The sequence below is a fragment of the Staurois parvus genome, unplaced genomic scaffold (assembly GCF_062004578.1).
Source record: "Staurois parvus isolate SC_StPar_1 unplaced genomic scaffold, SC_StPar_1.0 ptg000244l, whole genome shotgun sequence".
NCBI classification, from domain to species: domain Eukaryota; kingdom Metazoa; phylum Chordata; class Amphibia; order Anura; family Ranidae; genus Staurois; species Staurois parvus.
The window spans coordinates 10,651,711-10,676,561 of NW_028318040.1; the positions used below are offsets into that span (position 1 = coordinate 10,651,711).

Sequence of the window (24,851 nt, forward strand, 5' to 3'; positions counted from 1 at the left end):
AATCTAGCTTTCATTCAGTCACATTGGCTAAAACCATATGGCAAGACAGGATAGAAGGCCAGTGTTGTCTTATTATAATGAAGTCCACACAGAAACAGTTCATAAGACAAATCTGTTGTCTTATATCAATAATGGAGGACGTATGACCAGTATATGTTTATATATGTACTATTCCAGCAGCAACCAATAGTCCTTTTCCAGAGAGATGCATTTATTCGGATAAAGATATTTGTTACAGATAACAGAAATCCAGCTGAATACTTGTAAATGTTACAATGAACAACAACCCTCAAAGTCCCATTCAAGATACTTCATATCAAGCATAGAGATAGTACACCATCCAGCATATGTCTGATATATAATATGCACCTAGGTTGCTCCCATGCATACAATAATGTAAGTCATGATCTCTACCTGTCCTGTCATCTGTGTTTTGTCACCCGTATCCTGACCTATGCTCTGTCCCATGTATCCTATCCTGTGTTCTGTGTCCTGTGTTAATATACACATTTTCCCCGTTCAGTACAATGGCAAGAACTCTGATTGGCCACTTTTATTAGCATGTTTTATCTTATGTGTCTAGACCTAGAATCGCTGTATGCATAGCTTTTAATTAAAAAGTTAAATAGATACTACTTGTCTTGTTTATGGCAAATCTGCTCTCTTCACCATAAACAGTCACATCATGAATATTTAAGACTTTTCCCAATCTATTTGCAAATAACCTGCTCTTAAACTTCCGCTGACTCTCCATATATTTACCCAAAAACAGGTTAACCCAACACAACAAGGTAAGGTAATTACAGTCAGGTCCATAAATATTGGGACATCGACACAATTCTAACATTTTTGGCTCTATACACCACCACAATCGATTTGAAATGAAACAAACAAGATGTGCTTTAACTGCAGACTGTCAGCTTTAATTTGAGGGTATTTACATCCAAATCAGGTGAACGGTGTAGGAATTACAACAGTTTGCATATGTGCCTCCCACTTGTTAAGGGACCAAAAGTAATGGGACACTTGGCTTCTCAGCTGTTCCATGGCCAGGTGTGTGTTATTCCCTCATTATCCCAATTACAATGAGCAGATAAAAGTTTCAGAGTTAATTTCAAGTGTGCTATTTGCATTTGGAATCTGTTGCTGTCAACTCTCAAAATGAGATCCAAAGAGCTGTCACTATCAGTGAAGCAAGCCATCATTAGGCTGAAAAAACAAAACAAACCCATCAGAGAGATAGCAAAAACATTAGGTGTGGCCAAAACAACTGTTTGGAACATTCTTAAAAAGAAGGAATGCACCGGTGAGCTCAGCAACACCAAAAGACCCGGAAGACCACAGAAAACAACTGTGGTGGATGACCGAAGAATTCTTTCCCTGGTGAAGAAAACACCCTTCACAACAGTTGGCCAGATCAAGAACACTCTCCAGGAGGTAGGTGTATGTGTGTCAAAGTCAACAATCAAGAGAAGACTTCACCAGAGTGAATACAGAGGGTTCACCACAAGATGTAAACCATTGGTGAGCCTCAAAAACAGGAAGGCCAGATTAGAGTTTGCCAAACGACATCTAAAAAAGCCTTCACAGTTCTGGAACAACATCCTATGGACAGATGAGATCAAGATCAACTTGTACCAGAGTGATGGGAAGAGAAGAGTATGGAGAAGGAAAGGAACTGCTCATGATCCTAAGCATACCACCTCATCAGTGAAGCATGGTGGTGGTAGTGTCATGGCGTGGGCATGTATGGCTGCCAATGGAACTGGTTCTCTTGTATTTATTGATGATGTGACTGCTGACAAAAGCAGCAGAATGAATTCTGAAGTGTTTCGGGCAATATTATCTGCTCATATTCAGCCAAACAGAACTCATTGGACGCCGCTTCACAGTACAGATGGACAATGACCCAAAGCATACTGCAAAAGCAACCAAAGAGTTTTTTAAGGGAAAGAAGTGGAATGTTATGCAATGGCCAAGTCAATCACCTGACCTGAATCTGATTGAGCATGTATTTCACTTGCTGAAGACAAAACTGAAGGGAAAATGCCCCAAGAACAAGCAGGAACTGAAGACAGTTGCAGTAGAGGTCTGGCAGAGCATCACCAGGGATGAAACCCAGCGTCTGGTGATGTCTATGCGTTCCAGACTTCAGGCTGTAATTGACTGCAAAGGAGTTGCAACCAAGTATTAAAATGTGAAAGTTTGATTTATGATTATTATTCTGTCCCATTACTTTTGGTCCCTTAACAAATGGGAGGCACATATGCAAACTGTTGTAATTCCTACACCGTTCACCTGATTTGGATGTAAATACCCTCAAATTAAAGCTGACAGTCTGCAGTTAAAGCACATCTTGTTTGTTTCATTTCAAATCGATTGTGGTGGTGTATAGAGCCAAAAATGTTAGAATTGTGTCGATGTCCCAATATTTATGGACCTGACTGTACCTCCTGCATACATTAACATAGTAAGGAGTCCTTTTGGTGTGTAAAGTGGTCTTATCACTGGCTTATCCAAGAATGAATTATATGTGTTTCAATGTTTTCAATACATATATATATATATATATATATATATATATATATATATATATATATATATATATATATATATGCACACACACATACAGTTGCAAGAAAAAGTATGTGAACCCCTTGGGATTACGTGGAGTTTTGCATGACTTGGGCATAAAATGTGCTCTGAACGTCATCTAAGTCACAACAATAGAAGAACACAGTCTGCTGAACATAATACTACACAAACATTAGATGTTGCCATGGTTTAATTGCACATAACATGTAAACATTCACAGTGCAGGGAGGAAAAAGTATGTGAGGCCCTAGCTTAATGACTTCTCCCAGAGCTAATTGGAGCCAGGAGTGAGCCAACCTTGACTCCAATCAGTGTGATGATATTGGATGTGTTGCTGACAGCTGTCCTTCCCTTAAAAAACACACACCTGTTTTGGGTTTACTGGTTTCAAGAAGCACTGTCTGATGTGAACCATGCCTCGCAGAAAAGAGCTCTCAGAAGACCTACGATCAAGAATTGTTGACTTGCATGAAGCTGGAAAGGGTTACAAAAGTATCTCCAAAAGCCTTGATGTTCATGTGTCCACGGTAAGACAGACTGTCTACAAATGGAGAAAGTTTAGCACTGTTGCTACTCTCCCTAGGTGTGGTCGTCCTGTAAAAATTACTGCAAGAGCACAGCGCAGAATGCTGCATGAGGTAAAGAAGAATCCCAGAGTGTCAGCTAAAGACCTACAGAAATCTCTGGCACATGCTAACATTTTTGTTGACACATCTACAATAAGGAAAACATTAAACAAAAATGGAGTACATAGGAGGACACCACGGAGGAAGCCATTGCTGTCCAAAAAGAATATTGCAGCACGTTTGAAGTTTGCAAAAGAGCACCTGGATGTTCCACAGCACTACTGGCAAAATATACTGTGGACAGATGAAACCAAGATTGAGTTGTTTGGGAAGAGCACACAACACTATGTGTGGAGAAAAAAAGGCACAGCATACCAACATCAAAACCTCATCCCCACTGTGAAACATGGCGGAGGGAGCATCATGGTTTGGGGCTGCTTTGCTGCCTCAGGGCCTGGACGGGTTGTTGTCATTGATGGGAAAATGAATTCCAGAGTTTATCAAGACATTTTGCAGGAAAACGTACGACCATCTGTCCGCCAACTGAAGCTCCGCAGAGGATGGGTGATGCAACAGGACAATGACCCAAAGCATACAAGTAATTCAACAAAACAATGGCTGCAACAGCACAGAATACACCTTCTGGAGTGGCCCAGTCAGAGTCCTGACCTCAACCCCATTGAAATGCTGTGGCATGACCTTAAGAGAGCGATTCACACCAGACATCCCAAGAATATTGCTACACTGAAACAGCTTTGTGAAGAGGAGTGGTCCAAAATTACTCCAGATCGTTGTGCAGGTCTGATCTGCAACTACAGGAAACGTTTGGTTGAGGTTATTGCTGCCAAAGGAGGGTCAACCAGTTATTAAGTCCAAAGGTTCACATACTTTTTCCTCCCTGCACTGTGAATGTTTACATGTTATGTGCAATTAAACCATGGCAACATCTAATGTTTGTGTAGTATTATGTTCAGCAGACTGTGTTCTTCTATTGTCGTGACTTAGATGACGTTCAGAGCACATTTTATGCCCAATTCATGCAAAATTCCACGTAATCCCAAGGGGTTCACATACTTTTTCTTGCAACTGTACATATACACACACATATATATATATATATATATATATATATATATATATATATATATATATATATATATACACACACAAACACATCCATACATTACACACAATATACTACAGCCAGCACAGAATTCAACAAAGTTATACTGGTGAAAAACTGGATCTTACCAAGTGCTTTTTTGAAAAGAATGATCAGACAAACGATGAGCCAGCTGTTGTATATAACCTGTTTTAGGATTTAAAAAAATTTATATTTACTATCTGTTTTATGTTTAAGTCCTAGTAGAAAGGTATACATGTATGACTAAAATGCTGACTTGTACTATTATACTGTACAATGGGCAAAATTAAATTTGATTTTCGCCAAGATTACTTTTTCATTAGGATACTACATCAGCCTTAGAAAATGGATGATGGAGTGAAGTGTAATGGAAAGTAAGATTTCAACAGCAGTGGTTGTTTTAAACAGTAAATATACTTTATCAAAAATGGGCCATTATGTAGTACTAGACAGAAAATGTGACCTCATTTTTAAGAAAATAATAACTGTTAACCAATAAGGTTCTCCCTTTCATTTGATTTATTACAGATGAAAAGTCTCCCTGGTTGCCGTTAGCAACATGGGCAGTTTTCTTTACGGGAATTTAAAGAAATCTGCCAATAGCCCTTAGTAAGATTTCAGAGTGGAAATGTGCCTAGCAGGGCCAAACCTTTCTATCAACTCATTTAACCGGAGCATGGGATAAGTGTCAAATTAGGATGTTTCATTTAGTTTATTGAATTCAATACAGAACCTAATACCGGTAAGTAAATACCATATGGACCATGAATAAATAGTGCAAAATCAATATGACAATTAATAATTAACAGTATTAATTATTCAGTCCCAATAAGTGAAAGTAGTGTGCAAAGTGCCAGTAATCTTGATTGTGAACTCCTTGTACAATACAACAGGTGCTCCACTGTGCTCAGAATAGTGCCCCACATGGACTGACACTCACCGTCATCCCATGACCACCTATCTCTAGGATTACCGTTTACGCTTTTGGGACTATCCCAGTGGAACAGTGTTGCTAATGGTAACCGCTTGTTCCTCCAAATGTGGTGTGTCAATACCAACTCTCTCCTCTCCTGTCACATGGATCAAGATGGCGTTGGTGATGTTTAGACAGTCATGGTAACCCATTATCAAAGAAATGGGTTCCAGTTACATCGTAGGAACACACAGGTCAGCTGTCCCAGGCTTCAAAGAACATTGGCGTATCATGAGATTACCATGATTGTCTAAACATCACCAACGCCATCTTGATGAACGCCATTTGCTGTTGATACTTTTGGGTCGCTCTCTGAGCCTCAGTCTTTCCAAGGTCTTATTAGGTCACTATGGTATATTTGGAGGGCTTTATCTTTCCTGGCTGGTATACCTAGAAGCTGACATCACTTATTATCCCTCTGATCTCATTGGGTCGCTGCCAGAAATGTACTCTATAAAGTGGGAACCAAAAGTAAGACTCTGGTTCCTAAGGTAAAGGTTCCTGAGTAAAAGGCTTTGATTTTCGCAAAGCAGTTATGAACTTTTCCCTATGCTTCTTGAGCTATGTTGCTGCTATCCTATTCAGCGTCTAAGCAATAAATTTCATTACACTTTTGTGTGGTGCGGCTTCCTTCTCCTATGTTTCCCATGTTATATCCAGTAGTCTATCATATAAAAGTTTAAAGGAGGAAAACCCTAAGAACAACTGTGGTATTTCCCGTACTGAAAATATTAGATATGATAACAAAAAGTCAGTATTTCCCACACTTATCAACTGCTTTTTTTATCATACCTTCCAAGGTTCTATAGAACCATTTTACCAACCCATCAGTTTAGGGGTTGTACACTGCAGTGTTTAGGCAAAACATGTGGAACAGCTCTTTCACCTAAACCTTAGACAACATGTTTCTGAATGCTTCTGGATATTATGTGGCATAATTAAGGACTACTATATGTTGGTGCCCCCTCGCAGACTTCAGCAGTGGCACGACCAGATCCATATCAATCCTTTCAAAAGGGACCCCATTATGCACAGGAGTACCAGAAGATTTCCATAATGTGGTTGGGTTGCATTCATTTGAAACTCAGTGCATGAGTACAAAACTCCTCAACTGCTTAATAAATATTAGGCCGCTGCTTAATCCTCTTGTTTTTTTCTACTGCTAAATGACTTCTTAACACATACGAATGGGCCAGATCCTATACCATCTTGAGGTACACTGTTCATCACCTTTTATAGTTTTCCATGCATTTGCCAAAAGTGTGTGGTCCCAAACTCATTCCTAACCACTGGTATATCTTATTTCTGGCATTTGGGCAGTTTTCTTTTGCCTCTCTAACCATGACTACTTGTTGAAGGTTGTCAGGTACCTCTGATGAGGGGTGTCAACACTCTCCTTAAGTTCAGGCAAAATTGTGACATAATTAATTTCAGACACACTTTCAGAACTGATTACCCTGCTTTTCCCCTCACAGTTCCCAAAACAGAGGAAAATCACAGCCCAGTACTACAATGTGTAGCATATTCTTAACCACACCCATGACTACAATAAGATAGTCAAGCATAGCAGAGTCCACCATATTCCACGGTCAACTGTTAGTGGTATTATAACAAAGTGGCAGCAACTGGGAACAACAGCAACTCAGCCACAAAGTGGTAGACCACGTAAAATAACAGAGCATGCACACGCTGAAGCACACAGTGCACTGAAGTCACCAATTTTCTGCAGGGTCAATAGCTAAAGACATCCAAACTTTGTGCGGCCTTCAGATTAGCACAATAACAGTGCATAGAGAGCTTCATGGAATGGGTTTCCATGGCTGAGCAGCTGCATCCAAGCCTTACATCACTAATTGCAATGCAAAGCGTCGAATGCAGTGGTGTAAAGCACACCACCACTGGACTTTAAAGCAGTGGAGACGTGTTCTCTGGAGTGACCAATCGCGCTTCACTGTCTGACAATCTGATGGACATGTGTGAGTTTGGCGGTTGCCAGGAGAATGGTACTTGCCTGACTGCATTGTGCCAAGTGTAAATTTTGGTGAAAGGGGGATTATGGTGTGAGGTTGTTTTTCAGGGGTTGGGCTTTGCCTTTTAGTTGCAGTGAAGGGGTGTCAGCCTACCAAGACATTTTGGAAAATTTCATGCTCCCAACTTTGTGGGAACAGTTTGGGGATGGCCCCTACCTGTTCCAACATGACTATGCAGCAGTGCACAAAGCAAGGTCCATAAAGAAATGGATGAGCGAGTTTGGGGTGGAGGAACTTGACTGGCCTGCACAGAGTCCTGACCTCAACCCGACAGAACACATTTGGGTTGAATTAGAGCAGAGACTGTGAGCCAAGCCTTCTCGTCTGACATCAGTGCCTGACTTCACAAGTGCGCTACTTGAAGAATAGTCAAACATTTCCGTATACACACTCCTAAACCTTGTGGACAGCCTTCCCAGAAGAGCTGAAGCTGTTACAGATACAAAGGGTGGGCCAACTCAATACTGAACCCTATGGATTAAGACTAGGATGCCACTAAAGTTGTGGATTTGCTTGGCAATATAGTGTATATATATATATATATATATATTTTTTTTTTTTTTTAGTGACTAGGGCCATTAGCAAACTCTGTGTTTCTTGCATGGTGATCATGATAACCATACTCAATAATGTTTTTTGCTAGTATATGCTTTGGTTCTATGCTGTTTGTGACCTAATTTGGTGTGATGCCTGAGCACAATCTGTTGTGTACTGCTTAAAGATCATATTTCTCTTGAGTGGAACGTTATCATAAACGATAAATTAGACAGGACGGAAACAAGCAAACACTGCCTAAATGATGGACTACACATTAATGGAGCAAGCATAATAAATGGACTAACAGAAAAATATTGTGATACATCTGGATAACTGTACCTTGCGCAATATTGTCAGAGGCTTTCAGCCTTTTTTCAGCTCCAACAACACTCCACTTCTTGTTGGCATCTAAATAGCGTGTTACAATTACATTTGTAGATGTTTTGAACATATTTTGTTCTGGGCAACCACTGGGGATATAGAGGAGGCTGCCAAGATAAGACTCATCTAAAATGCCCAGCAAACTTTCTCCTAATATATCGCCTGAAAAAAAAAAGATAATTTATTCCAAAATAGACTACCTTGCTACATATAGCAAAGCCATAAAAAAAAAAACCTAGAGCAGGGAAAGAGAGGGATTGTTATAATGATAACTAAACTAACATACAAGTTTATTAAAACCTAGCAAAGACAGACATATTCACTATGCTGGACTCACCTGACATTCACAGCAACATTCTCTGGATTGTTAAATATGGCAAACGATAAACTAGGACATGTTTAAGGTACAGAGTGCCTATTATGTGTTTGGGGCATTTTCCACAGTGCTAAATCATGTACAATTTCTAGAAAACAGGCATATCCCTAGCACCCACATCCCTTGTTCCCCACACAGAGACTGTGCTGTGCTGTGAGCCTCCTGGGACATGTCACAGTTCCCAGGAGACTGCAGGACCATTCATAAAGGCAGCAGGAAGTCATAGCCGAATTCCCACACTCAAGATGGCAGCACCAGAAACCTGGAGACCAGCGAAAAGAATGGCACAAATGATGACAAAACCTTGAACCCCTGTCTGGTGAGTACCTGTTTATTAAAAGTCAGCAACCACAGTATTTGTAGTTGTTGACCTTTAATTTTTCTACAGATTACTGGAAATCCTTTTTAATCCCAGTCTGGCTGCAAAAATGGAAAACTGTTTTAAGCTAGTTATGACATGTTATAATTGGTTTTATAACCCAGGCCTGCATAAAAAGGCTTTGATTGGGTATACAATAGACCTCATTATCAGATGCTTGTCACTGCTTACTTGCAGAAGTTCAAAACAACAATGCTGCACAGTTTTGGGGTGACCACACCTCATTATCATCATAGTATGGGTGCTGGGTGCTAGAGTTTAGGTATCACTGGGGAGTGAGGAAAGTGTGCTCTTGTGACCTGATACTGGAAAAAGACCAATATTTTAAAAAAATGAGCAGTGGAAGTGTTTGCTGCTGTTTTTATATGCAGATTTCTCATTTTATTAAATATTTAGCTGGACTTTTACGTATTTATATGTAACAAAGTGTGTTAATCAGACAGTACTCATACCTTGTACGCTAATGAAATAGTTTGCAAGGCTGTTTGGAACTATTCCATCTAATTCTTCTTTCCTTACATGAACCAACTCAGATCTTCCTGAAAGAAAAAATTAAAGTATCTTATTAGCAAAAGAGCTGTCTTCATGTTATCATGTTATGTTGTCATTTTGGGGTTAAAAATAAGTTTCACAATAAGAATAATATATATGTTATACCTCTGATTAGCACATAACCTTATTTTGGCTACTTTCACACTAGCTTTGTCAGCAGGCTTCAGGCAGGCGTTTGGGAAGCATTTTTAACGCTTCTCAAATGCCAATGAAAATTCTGCACATGGCAGCACACAGTGCTGTTCACACTGAAGCATTAGCGTTGCGTCGTGGCAAAACTGATGCCTTGTGTCGAGTCAGGAGGAGTTGAAGCCTCCCATTCAAGTCTATGGTACCGCTCCTCAAACGCCTGGCAGGAGTTTGCAGTGCGGTTGCGAGGCGGTTACAGAGCATTAATACCATTTAACTTCATTATAGGAGTTTGTGGTGCGGTTTTAACGCTTAGCAAACGCCTGTCAACAGCCTCAAAACCGCGCATAGGGCAATTGGGGAGCGTTTGAGGAGCGTTAAAAATGCTTCCCAAACGCCAGTCTAACACCTGTCAAACGCTATAGGGGCTAGAAATAGAGTCAAGTGTGAACGAGCCCTAAAAGTGGGGTTTGTACATTGTGTTCAATTGAATGGGTTATGAATATTGAGCATGGAAGCTAAAGCTGGCCATAGATGGATTGAAATACAACCGGTTCAGTAGGCATCGGCAGAATTGGGATCCATCTATGGCAGTTCCCATTTGTGAGAAGTTTATCTAATCATTGGCTTCTCACAAATGGGTTTGTTGAAGAATTTGTGTTTGATCAGTGTATTATGACAGCAGAGGAGTCCCACTGTCAGAATACAATAGCGCAGTGGGGAGGATTCCCTTATCCACTTTGCTTGTGTGGGTTCTGTTCCATTTTTTTCGATCAGCCTGCTGGCTGAGCAAAAAAAAATTATGAATGTATGGTCAGAATTACAGGTTAGTAGTAATGTCTACAGTGCTTTATCAGGATTCAGAGTTTAACCATAGCACAACCTTCTGGGATTCTCTCTGCTGTGCGTACTGCAACACTGATTTCTGGCAGTAACAACATCAATAAAATATGTAACCAACAAGAAATGTAAAAAGTTTTAGTTTATTGCATTGGAAATTTACACAATTAAGTGTGCAATGTTTTGGAGTCATGCAGGATATCTGACATACATAAAGAATCCTACGTGCTTCCGTACTCTTAAAGGAGAAGATTTAGGTATGTAAAAAAATAAACCTACGTATTCACCTGTATGCTGCAGCATCAATGTGATGGGCCAGCTGGCTCCAGCTTTCAGCCTCTGCTGGGAGGCAGAGCCAGCTGTCAATCAGGCAACTGAGTGGATCCAGACAAAATTGTTGGGATCCTTTCAGTGCCTGAAGTGACTGTGCAACGTCAGCTGAGGGCCACAGGGAAGCAAATGTAAGTACTGCAACTGTTGTCCTTTTTATGAAAAATAAAACAGTGCAATTATCCATACTACACATATTTGTAGTATATATTTTTATACAACATACAGTTCAATAATATCCTTTGTCATGTCACTGCAACAAACCAACCTTCAGGATTTACTGTTTGACTGAAAGTTTTCTTCCTCTCAAGTTTTCCTTCTGGCTAAACCACAAATGACAGTGTATGTGAAAAAGAAAAAGAAAATCAGGGATTTTATCCAAAGGAACAATTTAACCAACACATAAATTTCATTTCTTTTGCTTTTTTAAGTTTTCAAAACTTTGCATCAAAGCTGTATTTTTGCCTAATCTCTGAACCTGAAATATTTAAAGTGACCCATGCCATGTATAATAATAAATCCAGCCAATCTGGGAAAGCGGGATGGTATAATTTTATTTTGTAGGATATCTGTACACAGGCATTGCAGATCAGACTTCTGAAGGTAAAGAGGATGCTAACAAAGAAATTCATCTAGGGATTGCAGTGACATAAAAGAAGGAGCAATACAGAGTTTATAAGATCCTCTATGCACAGGTACTGTTAGATGTGATAGAAAGAGGAATGACATGGGTCAATTTAAGTCATGTAGAGCCAAAGGTTAACTGTATTCTAGTACCTTTGTACAAAAAAGCTGGTTTCTGGCTGGCCAGACTATTTACATCTGACCAACCCTTGCTCTCATTGTTTACACCTTTTGGCTCTAGGTCTTCTAACTGGAGTTGGTGTCTGGTATGTAGTTCAGATATGAAAATACAGGACATATGTCAAACTATAAGGCTGCTTTCACACTGATACGTTTTTGTTCTGCTTTTTCATTAAAAAACAGAGTTCCTATGGAACACTAAAAACGCATCTCCCCATTGAACTAAAAACACGGCAAAAACTTGTCAAAAAAGGATAAAAAAAAACACATAAAAAATGCACCTGCGTTGCATTTTTGGTACAGTTTTTGAGTTACATATCCTTTAAAAAATGCAAACACGGTAAAAACGCATATGTGCTTTTGCCACGGATCAGTGTGAAAGTAGCCTAACACTGTCACCTGTGCTGTAATGAATACAGCAACAGTAAAAAAAAAAAAAGAAAACTACATGAATAAATGTGACAGTTGTAAGCAACTCATTTTTGTTGGACACCTTTGTTTGCATGTAAATGTGGAAAAACATCTAAATAATTGTGAAATAAAAAAATAATTCATATGCTAAATACTATCATTATAAGTATTATCACCCATAGTTAACAAAATTATTTTTTTCAAAATAGTTGTAATTTTTGAAAAAGGTAGCAAAATGCTTATTCAGTGATTGTCTAGCTATTTACATATTCACGATATAAAAGAGATCTTAACATAAAAATAATAAATATAGGATTGTTAAAGTAGGAATAGTATTAGTAGTAGCATTATTAGCAGTAATAATAGTATAAAGAGTATGTTTACATACCAGCACATCAATGGATTTTTTCACTTTGTCTCTGACACCTGACCCATAAACCTGCACTTCAATTGGAATTGTTTCGGTTTTCAGAGGGATTATAACATATTTCACCACTTTTGTAGATTTCGCTTCTACCTGCACCGCCACTTGATAACCTTTTGATTTGGTTGCTAAACTGCATACATTTTCAATGTAAGAAAATCTCACTGTCACCTGTAAATGTAAAGAAGGACATTTTCAAAATTGGTACAGCAAATTATGTGATCATGTAGATCTGAAGTTCATAACATTTGTTAGTGACTGATGGGCTCCCAGCTCATTGGCCATGGCTTGGTTATAGCAAGTAAACAGTACTCCGGAATATACACACATTTGCACATTTTCTTAGCGTCATTTAACAGGCAAAAAAAAAAACCTTTAAAAATTCCTGGTGGAAAATAAATAGGCTAAAAAAAGATTAAAGAATATGTTACCCCAACATTTTATATTCCTGATATGTGTCTGTATCTTGTGTTACAAGGTTTCCTGTTCTCTTTGTATTGCTTCCTATGTGTAAAACACGTGGTGATCCTGGCAGTCTCCCTGCTTTCCTATTTCACACTAACCACACAGGGTGTGGAAGCACATCCATCCCAGAGTGGTCAGTTTTCTGGCTGTGCTAGAACAGCCTGCCTGTCCTCCAATGGCCAAGACTTATGCTGGCATGTCCCCTGCACAGCCATTCGCTGGGAAGATCAGTGTTCTGCTGTTTCTCTACCCCCACCTCGCTAAGCCCCTTATGCAGCTGAGAACATAGATTATGTGATCACTTATGAGAAAAGAAAAAGAGGTATTTATTTTGTTTTTTTTATATATACAATAAATAAACACATATTTTTCCTGTCATTGCTATTTTAAGCTAAACAGGTTTGCTTTACAAGGTAAGGGTTCACATATTCTTAGATTGTAAGCTCCCAGGATCAGGTCCTCCTAACCCTCTTGTATTGAACTGTATTGTTGCTGTATTGTCTCCTGTTATATTGTAAAGCGCTGAGCAAACTGTTGGCGCTATATAAATCCTGTATTATAATAATAATATACTTTAAATTATTCTTAGAGAAGTTCTTACACTAGCTTTACTACACTAAAACGAATGGGTTACGCTAAGTTTGAAATCTTTGAATAAATTTTACATCTATCAAAATATGGAACTGTTCGTTCAGATTTTTTTTTTTTTATAAATAACCATCTATAGTCTATTGAGCTGGTGAAAGATGCAGTTGAACGTATGTACAGTGTTTAATAATCACCTTCTGTCTGTCTTCATAATAATTGTGGACAACTGCCCTAATTTGTACTTGCTCGTTTCTTCTAACACTGTAAGGTGTTCTTAGGTCAACAAAGAATTTCTTTGAAACAGTCAATGGGTAGGCATTAGATACACAAATTCCTGGAATAAAGAAAAAATACAAAAATTTACCACTGAGTAGGTAAATGTATTTTGCTCTGATCTGAAACATATTTAATAATTTAGCATACGGGGCCATTAATTCAAAACTATAATGTAAACATTTAAGCCAAGGTATATACACCCATGCAAATGGACACATATAGCAGGTAGCAGCATCCTTGTGGTGAGAGTGAACACTGTTAAACACCAGGCTAACAGTTAAATAGATAAAATGAGTATGCAAGAATATTGAGACTTGTTTTCATGGCAAAGAATTAAACTTGTTTTGTGCCAGTCTTCTTATCCAAACACTCCTACCAGAGACAGTAGCTAAATCAGTGACCTTAAGCTGGCCATAGATGGTTAGTTTTTGTTTTCATTCAGCCATCAGTGGATGGAGGAATCCCCCCAACTGGGACATTCTATTCAGACAGTGGTACCTCTGTCAGAATACAATGATCAGCATTTCTAGCTGATTGGCTGTAGCTGCTGATTGAAAAAAATTTCCAACATACCCCTTTGATTGATGTCAATCAAACTATTCAGTTCTGTAAAGCAGGAGTGGCCACACGCTGAATAAAGTTCATCTGGTCCTTGCTTAACTGGACAAATTTCAATCTGAGTATGGACAGCTTAACTAATTGCCCAGCAGGTAAGCTGTGCAACTTGATCACTGTCCCTCATGGACTCATCTCTGGCCTGATAAATGGATTACATTATTATTCTCTTTAATCTCTCCAAAATATTGCCTTTTTGAAACTACACCTTTACCAAACATGATCCATTAATTACAATGAAAGACAAAATAAAAAGAAAGTCTTTCCAAGGTGACAATATTTTTTTTAAAATTATATTAAAAAAAAACAAACTGTTGCCTCAATTGCTCAAGCACTCTGGAAAGTCTAGTTTGTCCCAACTCCTGTCACTGCCACTTTTGCAGAATCCTTTTATTTGCATGTAAATATAATCATTATACTTAACCATTTGCCCTCCAGAGGATTTACCCCCCTTCCTGACCAGGCCATTTTTTGTGATACGGCACTGTATTACTTTAACTGACAATTGTGCGCTCATGCAACACTGCACCCAAATGAAATTCCCCACAAATAGAGCTTTCTTTCTGTGGTATTTGATCACCTCTGTGATTTTTATTTGTTGCACTATAAAAAGAAAAAAGACCGCAAATTTTGAGAAAAAAAACATTGTTTTTTGCTATTAAACATGTCCAGTAAACAAAATGTAAAAATCAAATTTCGTCATAAGTTTAGGCTAAAATGTATTCCGCTACATGTTTTTGCTAAAACAAATCCCAATACTTGTAAATTATTTGGGTTATGTGACAGTTATAACATCTACAAATGGCAGTATATATACTGAAATTTTTCTTTTTAATTTTTTTTTTTACTAGTAATGGTGGTGACAGGGGTGGACTGACCATTTGGAAACCCGGCACTGCAGTCAGTAGGAGGCCCCATGAGATGCCCCTGGTACCTTTTTCATAGGCTTTTTTGAGTTTGGGCAAGGACACAGGGGCCCCATGATCCCCTATTGCCCGGGGGCCCCATGAGTTGTCAGTCCACCCCTGGGTGGTGATCAGCGACTTATAGCGGGACTGCTGTACTGCAGCTGGCATTCTGACACTGGGGGGGGAAGTGACATCCCCAATGACACCAATACAGTGATCAGTGCTAATAAAAAGCACTGACACTGTAATAATGACACTGGGCAGGAAGGGGTTAACATCTGGGGTGATCTGTGTGCTGTCTCGCTATGCGCTGTGTGTGTGCTTTGCACTGTATGCACTCTGCTATGCAGAGCCATACAAAGCAGTGTGCTGGAGCTGACGGGAGAGATCTGTATTGTTTACATACAGGTCTCTCCCATGTCCGTGACACTCAGTGATCACTGGGTGCTGATAGGGAATCACCGGCTGGGACATAGTGCTTGACCACTGAGGCCATGCGTGCCCCCTTCCCAGAAATGCAAAATCATGCATACATACGTGATTTTGCGCACCCTTGCTGCCCTATAGCAGTATTTATGCTATAGGGCAGCGGGAAAGCAGTTAAAGTGGAGTTCCACCCTAAAAGGGAAGTTCTGCTTTAAATACTCCTCCCCTCTTCCCTGTCGCATTTTTTTTGTGGGGGGGTACCTACAGTTGCAAGAAAAAGTATGTGAACCCCTTGGGATTACATGGAGTTTTGCATGAATTGGGCATAAAATGTGCTCTGAACGTCATCTAAGTCACAACAATAGAAGAACACAGTCTGCTGAACATAATACTACACAAACATTAGATGTTGCCATGGTTTAATTGCACTTAACATGTAAACATTCACAGTGCAGGGAGGAAAAAGTATGTAAACCTTTGGACCTAATAACTGGTTGACCCTCCTTTGGCAGCAATAACCTCAAACGTTTCCTGTAGTTGCAGATCAGACCTGCACAACGATCTGGAGTAATTTTGGACCACTCCTCTTCACAAAACTGTTTCAGTGTAGCAATATTCTTGGGATGTCTGGTGTGAATCGCTCTCTTAAGGTCATGCCACAGCATTTCAATGGGGTTGAGGTCAGGACTCTGACTGGGCCACTCTAGAAGGCGAATTCTGTGCTGTTGCAGCCATTGTTTTGTTGAATTACTTGTATGCTTTAGGTCATTGTCCTGTTGCATCACCCATCCTCTGCGGATCTTCAGTTGGCGGACAGATGGTCGTACGTTTTCCTGCAAAATGTCTTGATAAACTCTGGAATTAATTTACCCATCAATGACAACAATCTGTCCAGGCCCTGAGGTAGCAAAGCAGCCCCAAACCATGATGCTCCCTCTGCCATGTTTTACAGTGGGGATGAGGTTTTGATGTTGGTGTGCTGTGCCTTTTTTTCTCCACACATAGTGTTGTGTGTTCTTCCCAAACAACTCAATCTTGGTTTCATCTGTCCACAGTATATTTTGCCAGTAGTGCTGTGGAACATCCAGGTGCTCTTTTGCAAACTTCAAACGTGCTGCAATATTCTTTTTGGACAGCAATGGCTTCCTCCGTGGTGTCCTCCCATGTACTCCATTCTTGTTTAATGTTTTCCTTATTGTAGATGTGTCAACAAAAATGTTAGCATGTGCCAGAGATTTCTGTAGGTCTTTAGCTGACACTCTGGGATTCTTCTTTACCTCATGCAGCATTCTGCGCTGTGCTCTTGCAATCATTTTTACAGGACGACTAGGGAGAGTAGCAACAGTGCTAAACTTTCTCCATTTGTAGACAGTCTGTCTTACCGTGGACACATGAACATCAAGGCTTTTGGAGATACTTTTGTAACCCTTTCCAGCTTCATGCAAGTCAACAATTCTTGATCGTAGGTCTTCTGAGAGCTCTTTTCTTCGAAGCATGGTTCACATCAGACAGTGCTTCTTGAAACCAGTAAACCCAAAACAGGTGTGTGTTTTTTAAGGGCAGGACAGCTGTCAGCAACACATCCAATATCATCACACTGATTGGAGTCAAGGTTGGCTCACTCCTGGCTCCAAATAGCTCTGGGAGAAGTCATTAGGCTAGGGCCTCACATACTTTTTCCTCCCTGCACTGTGAATGTTTACATGTTATGTGCAATTAAATCATGGCAACATATCATTTTTGTGTAGTATTATGTTCATCAGACTGTGTTCTTCTATTGTTGTGACTTAGATGACATTCAGAGCACATTTTATGCCCAATTCATGCAAAACTCCACATAATCCCAAGGGGTTCACATACTTTTTCTTGTAACTGTAAATTTGGCAGGTACCCACTCCCAATTCCAGAACTGAGCTGGAAGTTCACCCCCCCTCCTCTACCCCTGCAGTCTTCTGGGACAATTCACAGGTCCCAGAAAACTGCCAGATTATTCAGGAGGTGCAACAGGACTCACGCATGCGCAGTGGGCAAGCTGTCACAGCCAGGTGCCCACAGTTGAGATGCCGGCGCCAGGGAGAGAAGAGGAAGAGAAGGAACAGCTCAGGTGAGCACATCATTGGATCGAGGGACAGGTAAGTGTGTGTTTATTAAAAGTCAGCAGCTACAGTTTTTGGAGCTGCTGACTTTTAACACAAAAACAACTGGAGCTCCTCTTTAATGCTATCATTTCAGTAATTAGAAAATGATCTGATTTTTCAAAAAGTTGTCTTTCTTCAGAAAATGTTTGTATATGTAAAGCGGAGTTCCACTCACCCTGTCAAAAAATGAAAGTCAGCAGCTACAAAAACTGTAGCTGCTGACTTTTAAAAAACAGCCACTTACCTGTCCCTCGGTCCCATGATGTGTCCTCTGCAGCCCGTTTCACTGGCCATCCTGCAGGGGCGGACTGACCATTTGGAAACCCGGGCACTGCCCGAGGGCCTGAGTCAGTAGGGGGCCCCATGAGATGCCCCTGGTACCTTTTTCAAAGGCTTTTTTGAGTTTGGGCAAGGACACAGGTGCCCCATGATCCCCTATTGCCCGGGGGCCCCATGAGTTGTTAGTCTGCCCCTGCCATCCTGTATTCTAGGAGGCCAGCACCCAGCTGTAATAGCTTGCGGCTTCACAGCCGGGTACCCACTGCGCATGGTCCTGTAGTCTTCTGGGACCTGTCACGTGTCCCAAAAGACTACAGGGAGGGAGGGAAGGAGGACACCTTCCGTTTCCAATCGCCTAGGTGATCGGACCGGAAGTGGGAGCAAGTACCTGTCAAATTCGGGTACCCTCTCCTCCCCGCCCCACAAAGGTGCCAATCCTTAATGGGGAGCGGGGGAGCAGTCCTTAAAGCAGAACTTTCCCTTTTGGGTGGAGCTCCGCTTTAATAACAGTCTGCTTTAAGGAGTATTTGTAACATTTCCAAGCTATATGATGCATATAAAATTGCTGTTTCATTTTCTCTTACCTTGATTTTTCTTGATACTGACTGCTTGTACTATCCAGGTGGTGACAGAGCTTGGTAGGTTGAGTGGTAAAGGCGCAGTGACAATGCTAGAAAGTGACATATTTCCAGACTGAGTTAACATGAGCCAATTCAAGGCCAGAAAATATAGACTATATCATTTCTTTACATTTATTTTTTTTAACAAGCAATAGTGTACCCTCTTCAAAACGACAGCATATGTTCAGGAGATTAATAGAGAGGGTATGACAATAGGCAGTATGTGCAGGAAACTAGTGAAGTGGTTATGACATTATGACAGGAGGCAGTATGTGCTGGAAGTGAGTGTAGGGGGTATGACAAAGGGCAGCATGTGCGGGAGAGGAGTGCTGAGGGTATGATGGGTGCAGTAGGAGTAAAAGGTGTGTGCAGGGTATGAGAGCAGATAGTACAGAGGGTATGACAGGAGAGACGTACAGAGGGTATGACAGTGGGCAGTATGTACAGAAGAGGATTGTGGATTTCTGGATTGACTGGAGGTAATGTGTGCAGGAGAGTAGTGCAGGATGTATATCAGGGGCAATATATGTAGGAGAAGAGTGCGCAGTGTGTGACAGCTGACAATATTTAGAGGCATGCAGAAGTTATTATGGGGCAAATTATGCACAGGAGAGGAACATGGAAGGTATGACTCTGAACACCAATGCTAGGGGTGTGGGGTTATTGTTATTGACGTGGACTACTGTACTATACTAATTTTTGTCTGTTTGCCTCATTTGATAAGTCTGTTCATTTATTTGCATTTGAATTATATCAAAATAGAATAATTTTCCTTCTTTGTCCAAGGTCTTGTGGAGCTTGTGGATTAGAATATGGTGTTTTCACCTTTCTGCAATAAAATCGTATACAATAAACCATGCTGACTAAAGCCTTTGGCTTTGCATTATCGCTGTTCCTTACTATACTTTGTTCTTTGTCTTACTTCATAAATTGGTTTGACAGGGTGGGAAGAGTTACATTCCACTGCATAGAACAAAAAATGAAGTAAAGGCAGGCTAACCTAAACTGACATATCAAGTAATATCAGTTTTGCACTGCTCTTGATAAACAAAACCAGTGACACAGATATAATCCACAAGTGTCTGTTGATTAAAGTAAATGTTTAAGAAATATGGAGGTTGCCATTATGGCCATTTAAATTAGTGCTGGTGGTTATTATTTCTGCCAGTGACACCAGCTATGGGGGTAACTATTAGTCCTCATGCATACTGGAAGTTTTTACAGCTGCTGTTTTTGGCTTTTGGCATTTTTTTCTACAGCCAGTAAACTCCCCAGCATGTTATCCTATGTGTCCATGAACACATAAGCTTTAATCAGCATTTATGGCAGGGGTGTTTTCTGACTGGGAAAAAACCCCAGAACTAGTGGGTTTTTAGAGGAGTTTTTTAGCTGTAAAAACTCTCTAACGCTGAAAAACGTGGCAAAACACATTAAAACACAGCAAACCGGCATTTTTTTGTGTAAAAAACGTGGCTAAACGCTAATGCAAAAACGCTGAAAAACTCAAGTTTTTAGAGCGATATAGCTAACGCTACCAGCATTATTAAAACGCCCAGTGTACATGGAGCCTAACTGCCAAAGACACAAATTTTGGAGTTATTTTACTCCCACACTACAAGCCATAAACAGTGAAGTCCTTGTATATATTTGTTGTTTGAACGTTATTTGAAGATCCATGGTGTGCTGGCAAATGTGTACACTGATCTGTGATGTTTCCAATGTGCAGCTGCCTGTTGCTGCAGCACCCACTACCTATAAGCTTATTCCAGGATCATATGTAATATTGACACTGCTGCTTAAGCAGTAAAGTGACAATGACTTTACTGGGCACACCACCAGTTGTTCAGCAGGCAGCCTGCTACATGCTTCACACTTTTCTTCTTCATACCTTCAAGGCATCCCTCCTAACTATGCATGCATATCTTACTGCCTCCTTTTGAAAATCTGTTTTTTTTTTTGTCTTCATGTCTTGAATGTCTGCCTTTTGTTTCAAAAATCTGTAACCAATAGTTTGATAGCATGTTAAAGAAGGTGGATGATGTGATTTTCTGGGTGTGGCTCAGTGGTGTATTTAGGTTTTGTGCTGCCCTAGGCAACAAAAATTGGCGCCACCCTGCAGAGAGAGCCTGACATTCACCAAAAACACCGCTGCCTCCCACCCGAGAAAGCCTTCCACTACCACTGCTCCCCCCCATACTCCAGCCATCATCCCCCATGGCGAGAGAGAGACACTCAACAGCTCTGGACATCCCCGGGAACAAGAATTAGGCTCTGCATACACCATCATGAAACCCGCAACCTCTCTCCGAACCCACCAGGTCCCCATGCCGCGTGTGTCATGCCTTCAGCATATTTTTATGTTATGTCCATTGTTAGTTTAGTATGCTATGGAATGTAAGGTAAAGTGTAATATCGCCATCTAGTGGCTCTTTTGTATTACAGTGTTATAGATTAGTTTCTGTAGTTACATCGCCATCTAGTGGCTCTTTTGTATTACAGTTTATAGATTAGTTTCTGTAGTTACACATTTTGTTGCTTAAAGGCCACCGTAGTTTTCCCATCATCCTATGGGCTTAGAGACATTTCCTGGCAGCCATTTTACATCTCCTCCAGAGGACTCCACACGTATTCAGCTGCAGTTCTGTTAGCCTATCGGAAACATCGCCGGTATGTTTAAAAACCCTTTCTATCTAGACTAGTGTGTCAGGACTGTATATTTTGTAGATTGTATATACTGATTGAATGTTATTTCTTTCGTTTGTAGTTTTACTCTAACGTCCCTGCAATAAAAGTTGAAAAGAGGACCTAGCGCCTGCATCAATGAGTTGTTAAGGGAGGAGAGTTTCTGTCTGTCTAATTATACCCGCACCACATATAGTGAGGACAGAACAGCATGTGTCCCTTCTTCCGAGGTGCAGTGCTGCCCCCCTGAGAAATGCAGCCCTAGGCAAATGCCTTGGCAAAACCCCTGGTGTGGCTACAAAAGGGGATGTGATTTTGTGGGTATGGTTGCAGCATCTTAGCTGGAATGAGGTTGAGGGCAAGGCCAAGTGCAAATGGCCAAGGATCACAGGGATATATTATTTTAGAAGAGACTGCAGGAAATTAATATGTACATTCTTGAGAAAAAAAGGGGAAAAGGGAACTGGACTGAAACCTTTAAAATATAAAACACTAAATAAATAAATAAATATTGACTCTATGGACCACTTGTTCTCTTTCTTCCTTCACTCTTCTATGTTTCTGTGTACAAACTTCTCATTTGATTAGCTTTTGAATACACCTACTAATATAGTCAACAAAAGTATTTAAAATGGAGTAGTCTCTCTAATACGATACTATCAATATGACTTTTTTGTTTGCACATCGTAATCTGTCAGTTACAGAGATAAAAGGAGCAAAGATTAGGAAAACTAAGATCCAGTTAAGATACCTCTGGTTAATACATTCATGGATCAGGGAGCAGATTATGTATTTTTTTTAAATTTTCTAATTCCTGAAGGTACATAGCAAGAGGAAGAGGTGAACATCGGGTCGATGATGGACTGGGACTTGACAATCTAATTTGGTACTTGTGAATCACAGTTTGACAACACACAGTATTTATCTACTACCTTGCTTTTGGGTCTGATTTTGGATCTTTAAGTTCATAGATTTTCCAAAGCCAGCTCTCTGGGAAAAAACTTCGGGCTGCAACGTCATCTGGAACATCTTCCTCATAATCATCCGCTGCAGTTGAGAAAGACATATAACCAAAGTTAACAAAGAGTAAAATAGCTTAAAAGTTTCATGCACTTGTGGGATCTAAAAAAGCTCATCTGAAGGCCAGAACTGTTGGCAGGGAATCATGGCATAAAGAACTACTAAAAGCTGTGTGTCAGGGCTCCCAGGTATGACCAGAGATGTGTGACTGATGCAGGGAAACGCAGACTTCAGAAATGTGATAAACAATATAATTTATTAACACTAACCATACAAACATAAACGCAGGGCAATACTAAACATACTACAGTGCAAACAAACCAAACCAACCACCCACAGATAACAGTACATACAAGCAAGCGTCGTCAGGCAGGCCGGGTCAATATCAATTGGGCAGGTAGGTACAGGGGGAGCAAGCAGAGAATGGTCGGGGTCACAGGCCAGGTTCAGCAGGTAGCAAGCAGCGAGGTACAGAGGGTCAGACAGAGGGGTGGTCAGGGTCACAAGCCAGGATCAGAGCAGGAGAAGTCAGCAGCAGTTCAGATCAGGGTCAGCGAAGGAACAGAAACAGGATGCAGGATGCAGGACAGATACAGGGCCCAGGACAAACAACACCAAGGCAGAGTCTGTGGGTCTGGCCATCCCTTAAATACCCCAGCATCATCAGTTACAGGTGTTAGCTGGCTGCAAAGTTGAGTCTCTGATTGCTGGGAACACCCGCTGGCCAGCCCTGGTACTGCAGATCAAAAGGCAGGTGAGTCCCACCATTGCTGGCCAGTCCATTCCGAACAGTACCCCCCCCTCAAGGAGCGGCCTCAGGACGCTCCAAACAGTCCTAGCTGGGCAAAATGTTCCACCGCCCGGGTCTGGCAACTGGCGGGATATCAAAGACTGGCACACCGGGCAGGACTCCGGGCAGCGGCACACCGGGCTGGACTACGGGCAGAGGCACATCGAGCAGAGGCACACCGGGCAGAGGCACACCGGGCAGGACTCCGGGCAGAGGCACACCGGGCAGGACTCCGGGCAGAGGCACATCGGGCAGGACTCCGGGCAGAGGCACATCGGATTACCAGGCGAAGCAGCAGGCACCGGTCCCCCGGGCGGAGCGGCAGGCACCGGTCCCCCGGGCGGAGCGGCAGGCACCGGTCCCCCGGGCGGAGCGGCAGGCACCGGTCCCCCGGGCGGGGCTGCAGATCAAAAGGCAGGTGAGTCCCACCATTGCTGGCCAGTCCATTCCGAACAGTACCCCCCCCTCAAGGAGCGGCCTCAGGACGCTCCAAACAGTCCTAGCTGGGCAAAATGTTCCACCGCCCGGGTCTGGCAACTGGCGGGATATCAAAGACTGGCACACCGGGCAGGACTCCGGGCAGCGGCACACCGGGCTGGACTACGGGCAGAGGCACATCGAGCAGAGGCACACCGGGCAGAGGCACACCGGGCAGGACTCCGGGCAGAGGCACACCGGGCAGGACTCCGGGCAGAGGCACATCGGGCAGGACTCCGGGCAGAGGCACATCGGATTACCAGGCGAAGCAGCAGGCACCGGTCCCCCGGGCGGAGCGGCAGGCACCGGTCCCCCGGGCGGAGCGGCAGGCACCGGTCCCCCGGGCGGGGCGGCAGGCACCGGGCCCCCGGGCGGGGCGGCAGGCACCGGGCCCCCAGGCGGGGCGACAGGCACCGGGCCCCCAGGCGGGGCGACAGGCACCGGGCCCCCAGGCGGGGCGACAGGCACCGGGCCCCCAGGCGGGGCGACAGGCACCGGGCCCCCAGGCGGGGCGACAGGCACCGGGCCCCCAGGCGGGGCGACAGGCATCGGGCCCCCAGGCGGAGCGACAGGTCTCGGGCCCCCAGGCAGGGCGGCGGGCGCCGGACCCCCAGGCGGAGCGACAGGTCTCGGGCCCTCAGGCGGAGCGGCGGGCGCCGGACCCCCAGGCGGAGCGACAGGTCTCGGGCCCTCAGGCGGAGCGGCGGGCGCCGGACCCCCAGGAGGAGCGACAGGTCTCGGGCCCTCAGGCGGAGCGGCGGGCGCCGGACCCCCAGGAGGAGCAACAGGTCTCGGGCCCTCAGGCGGAGCGGCGGGCGCCGGACCCCCAGATGGAGCGACAGGTCTCGGGCCCTCAGGCGGAGCGGCGGGTGCCGGACCCCAGGCACGACAGTGGGCTCCGAGTCAACTGGTATGACCGCAGGCACTGGGTCAGACATTGGATGGTCTGGCTGGACAGCGGGCATCGGGTCACCAGGCATCAGGTCATTTGGCTCGACAGCGGGCACCGCGTCATCTGGCAAGGCAGTGGGCTCCGAGTCAACTGGTATGACCGCGGGCACTGGGTCAGACATTGGATCGTCTGACCGGACAGCGG

General features: G+C 42.6%; 1 protein-coding gene across 1 annotated transcript in view; it reads right to left on the reverse strand.

Annotated features, from left to right (window-relative positions):
* Positions 1 to 24,851, reverse strand: part of LOC149459884 (complement C3-like) — a 230,222-nt gene that overhangs the window by 81,621 nt on the left and 123,750 nt on the right. Inside the window, exons 18-25 of the mRNA XM_089680584.1 lie at positions 22,401 to 22,515; positions 18,751 to 18,836; positions 13,719 to 13,858; positions 12,436 to 12,642; positions 11,101 to 11,155; positions 9,434 to 9,520; positions 8,185 to 8,388; positions 4,413 to 4,470 (exon numbers count right to left, since the gene is read on the reverse strand). Coding sequence (XP_089536710.1) covers positions 4,413 to 4,470; positions 8,185 to 8,388; positions 9,434 to 9,520; positions 11,101 to 11,155; positions 12,436 to 12,642; positions 13,719 to 13,858; positions 18,751 to 18,836; positions 22,401 to 22,515 — 952 coding nt within the window. The remainder of the gene's footprint in view (positions 1 to 4,412; positions 4,471 to 8,184; positions 8,389 to 9,433; positions 9,521 to 11,100; positions 11,156 to 12,435; positions 12,643 to 13,718; positions 13,859 to 18,750; positions 18,837 to 22,400; positions 22,516 to 24,851) is intronic.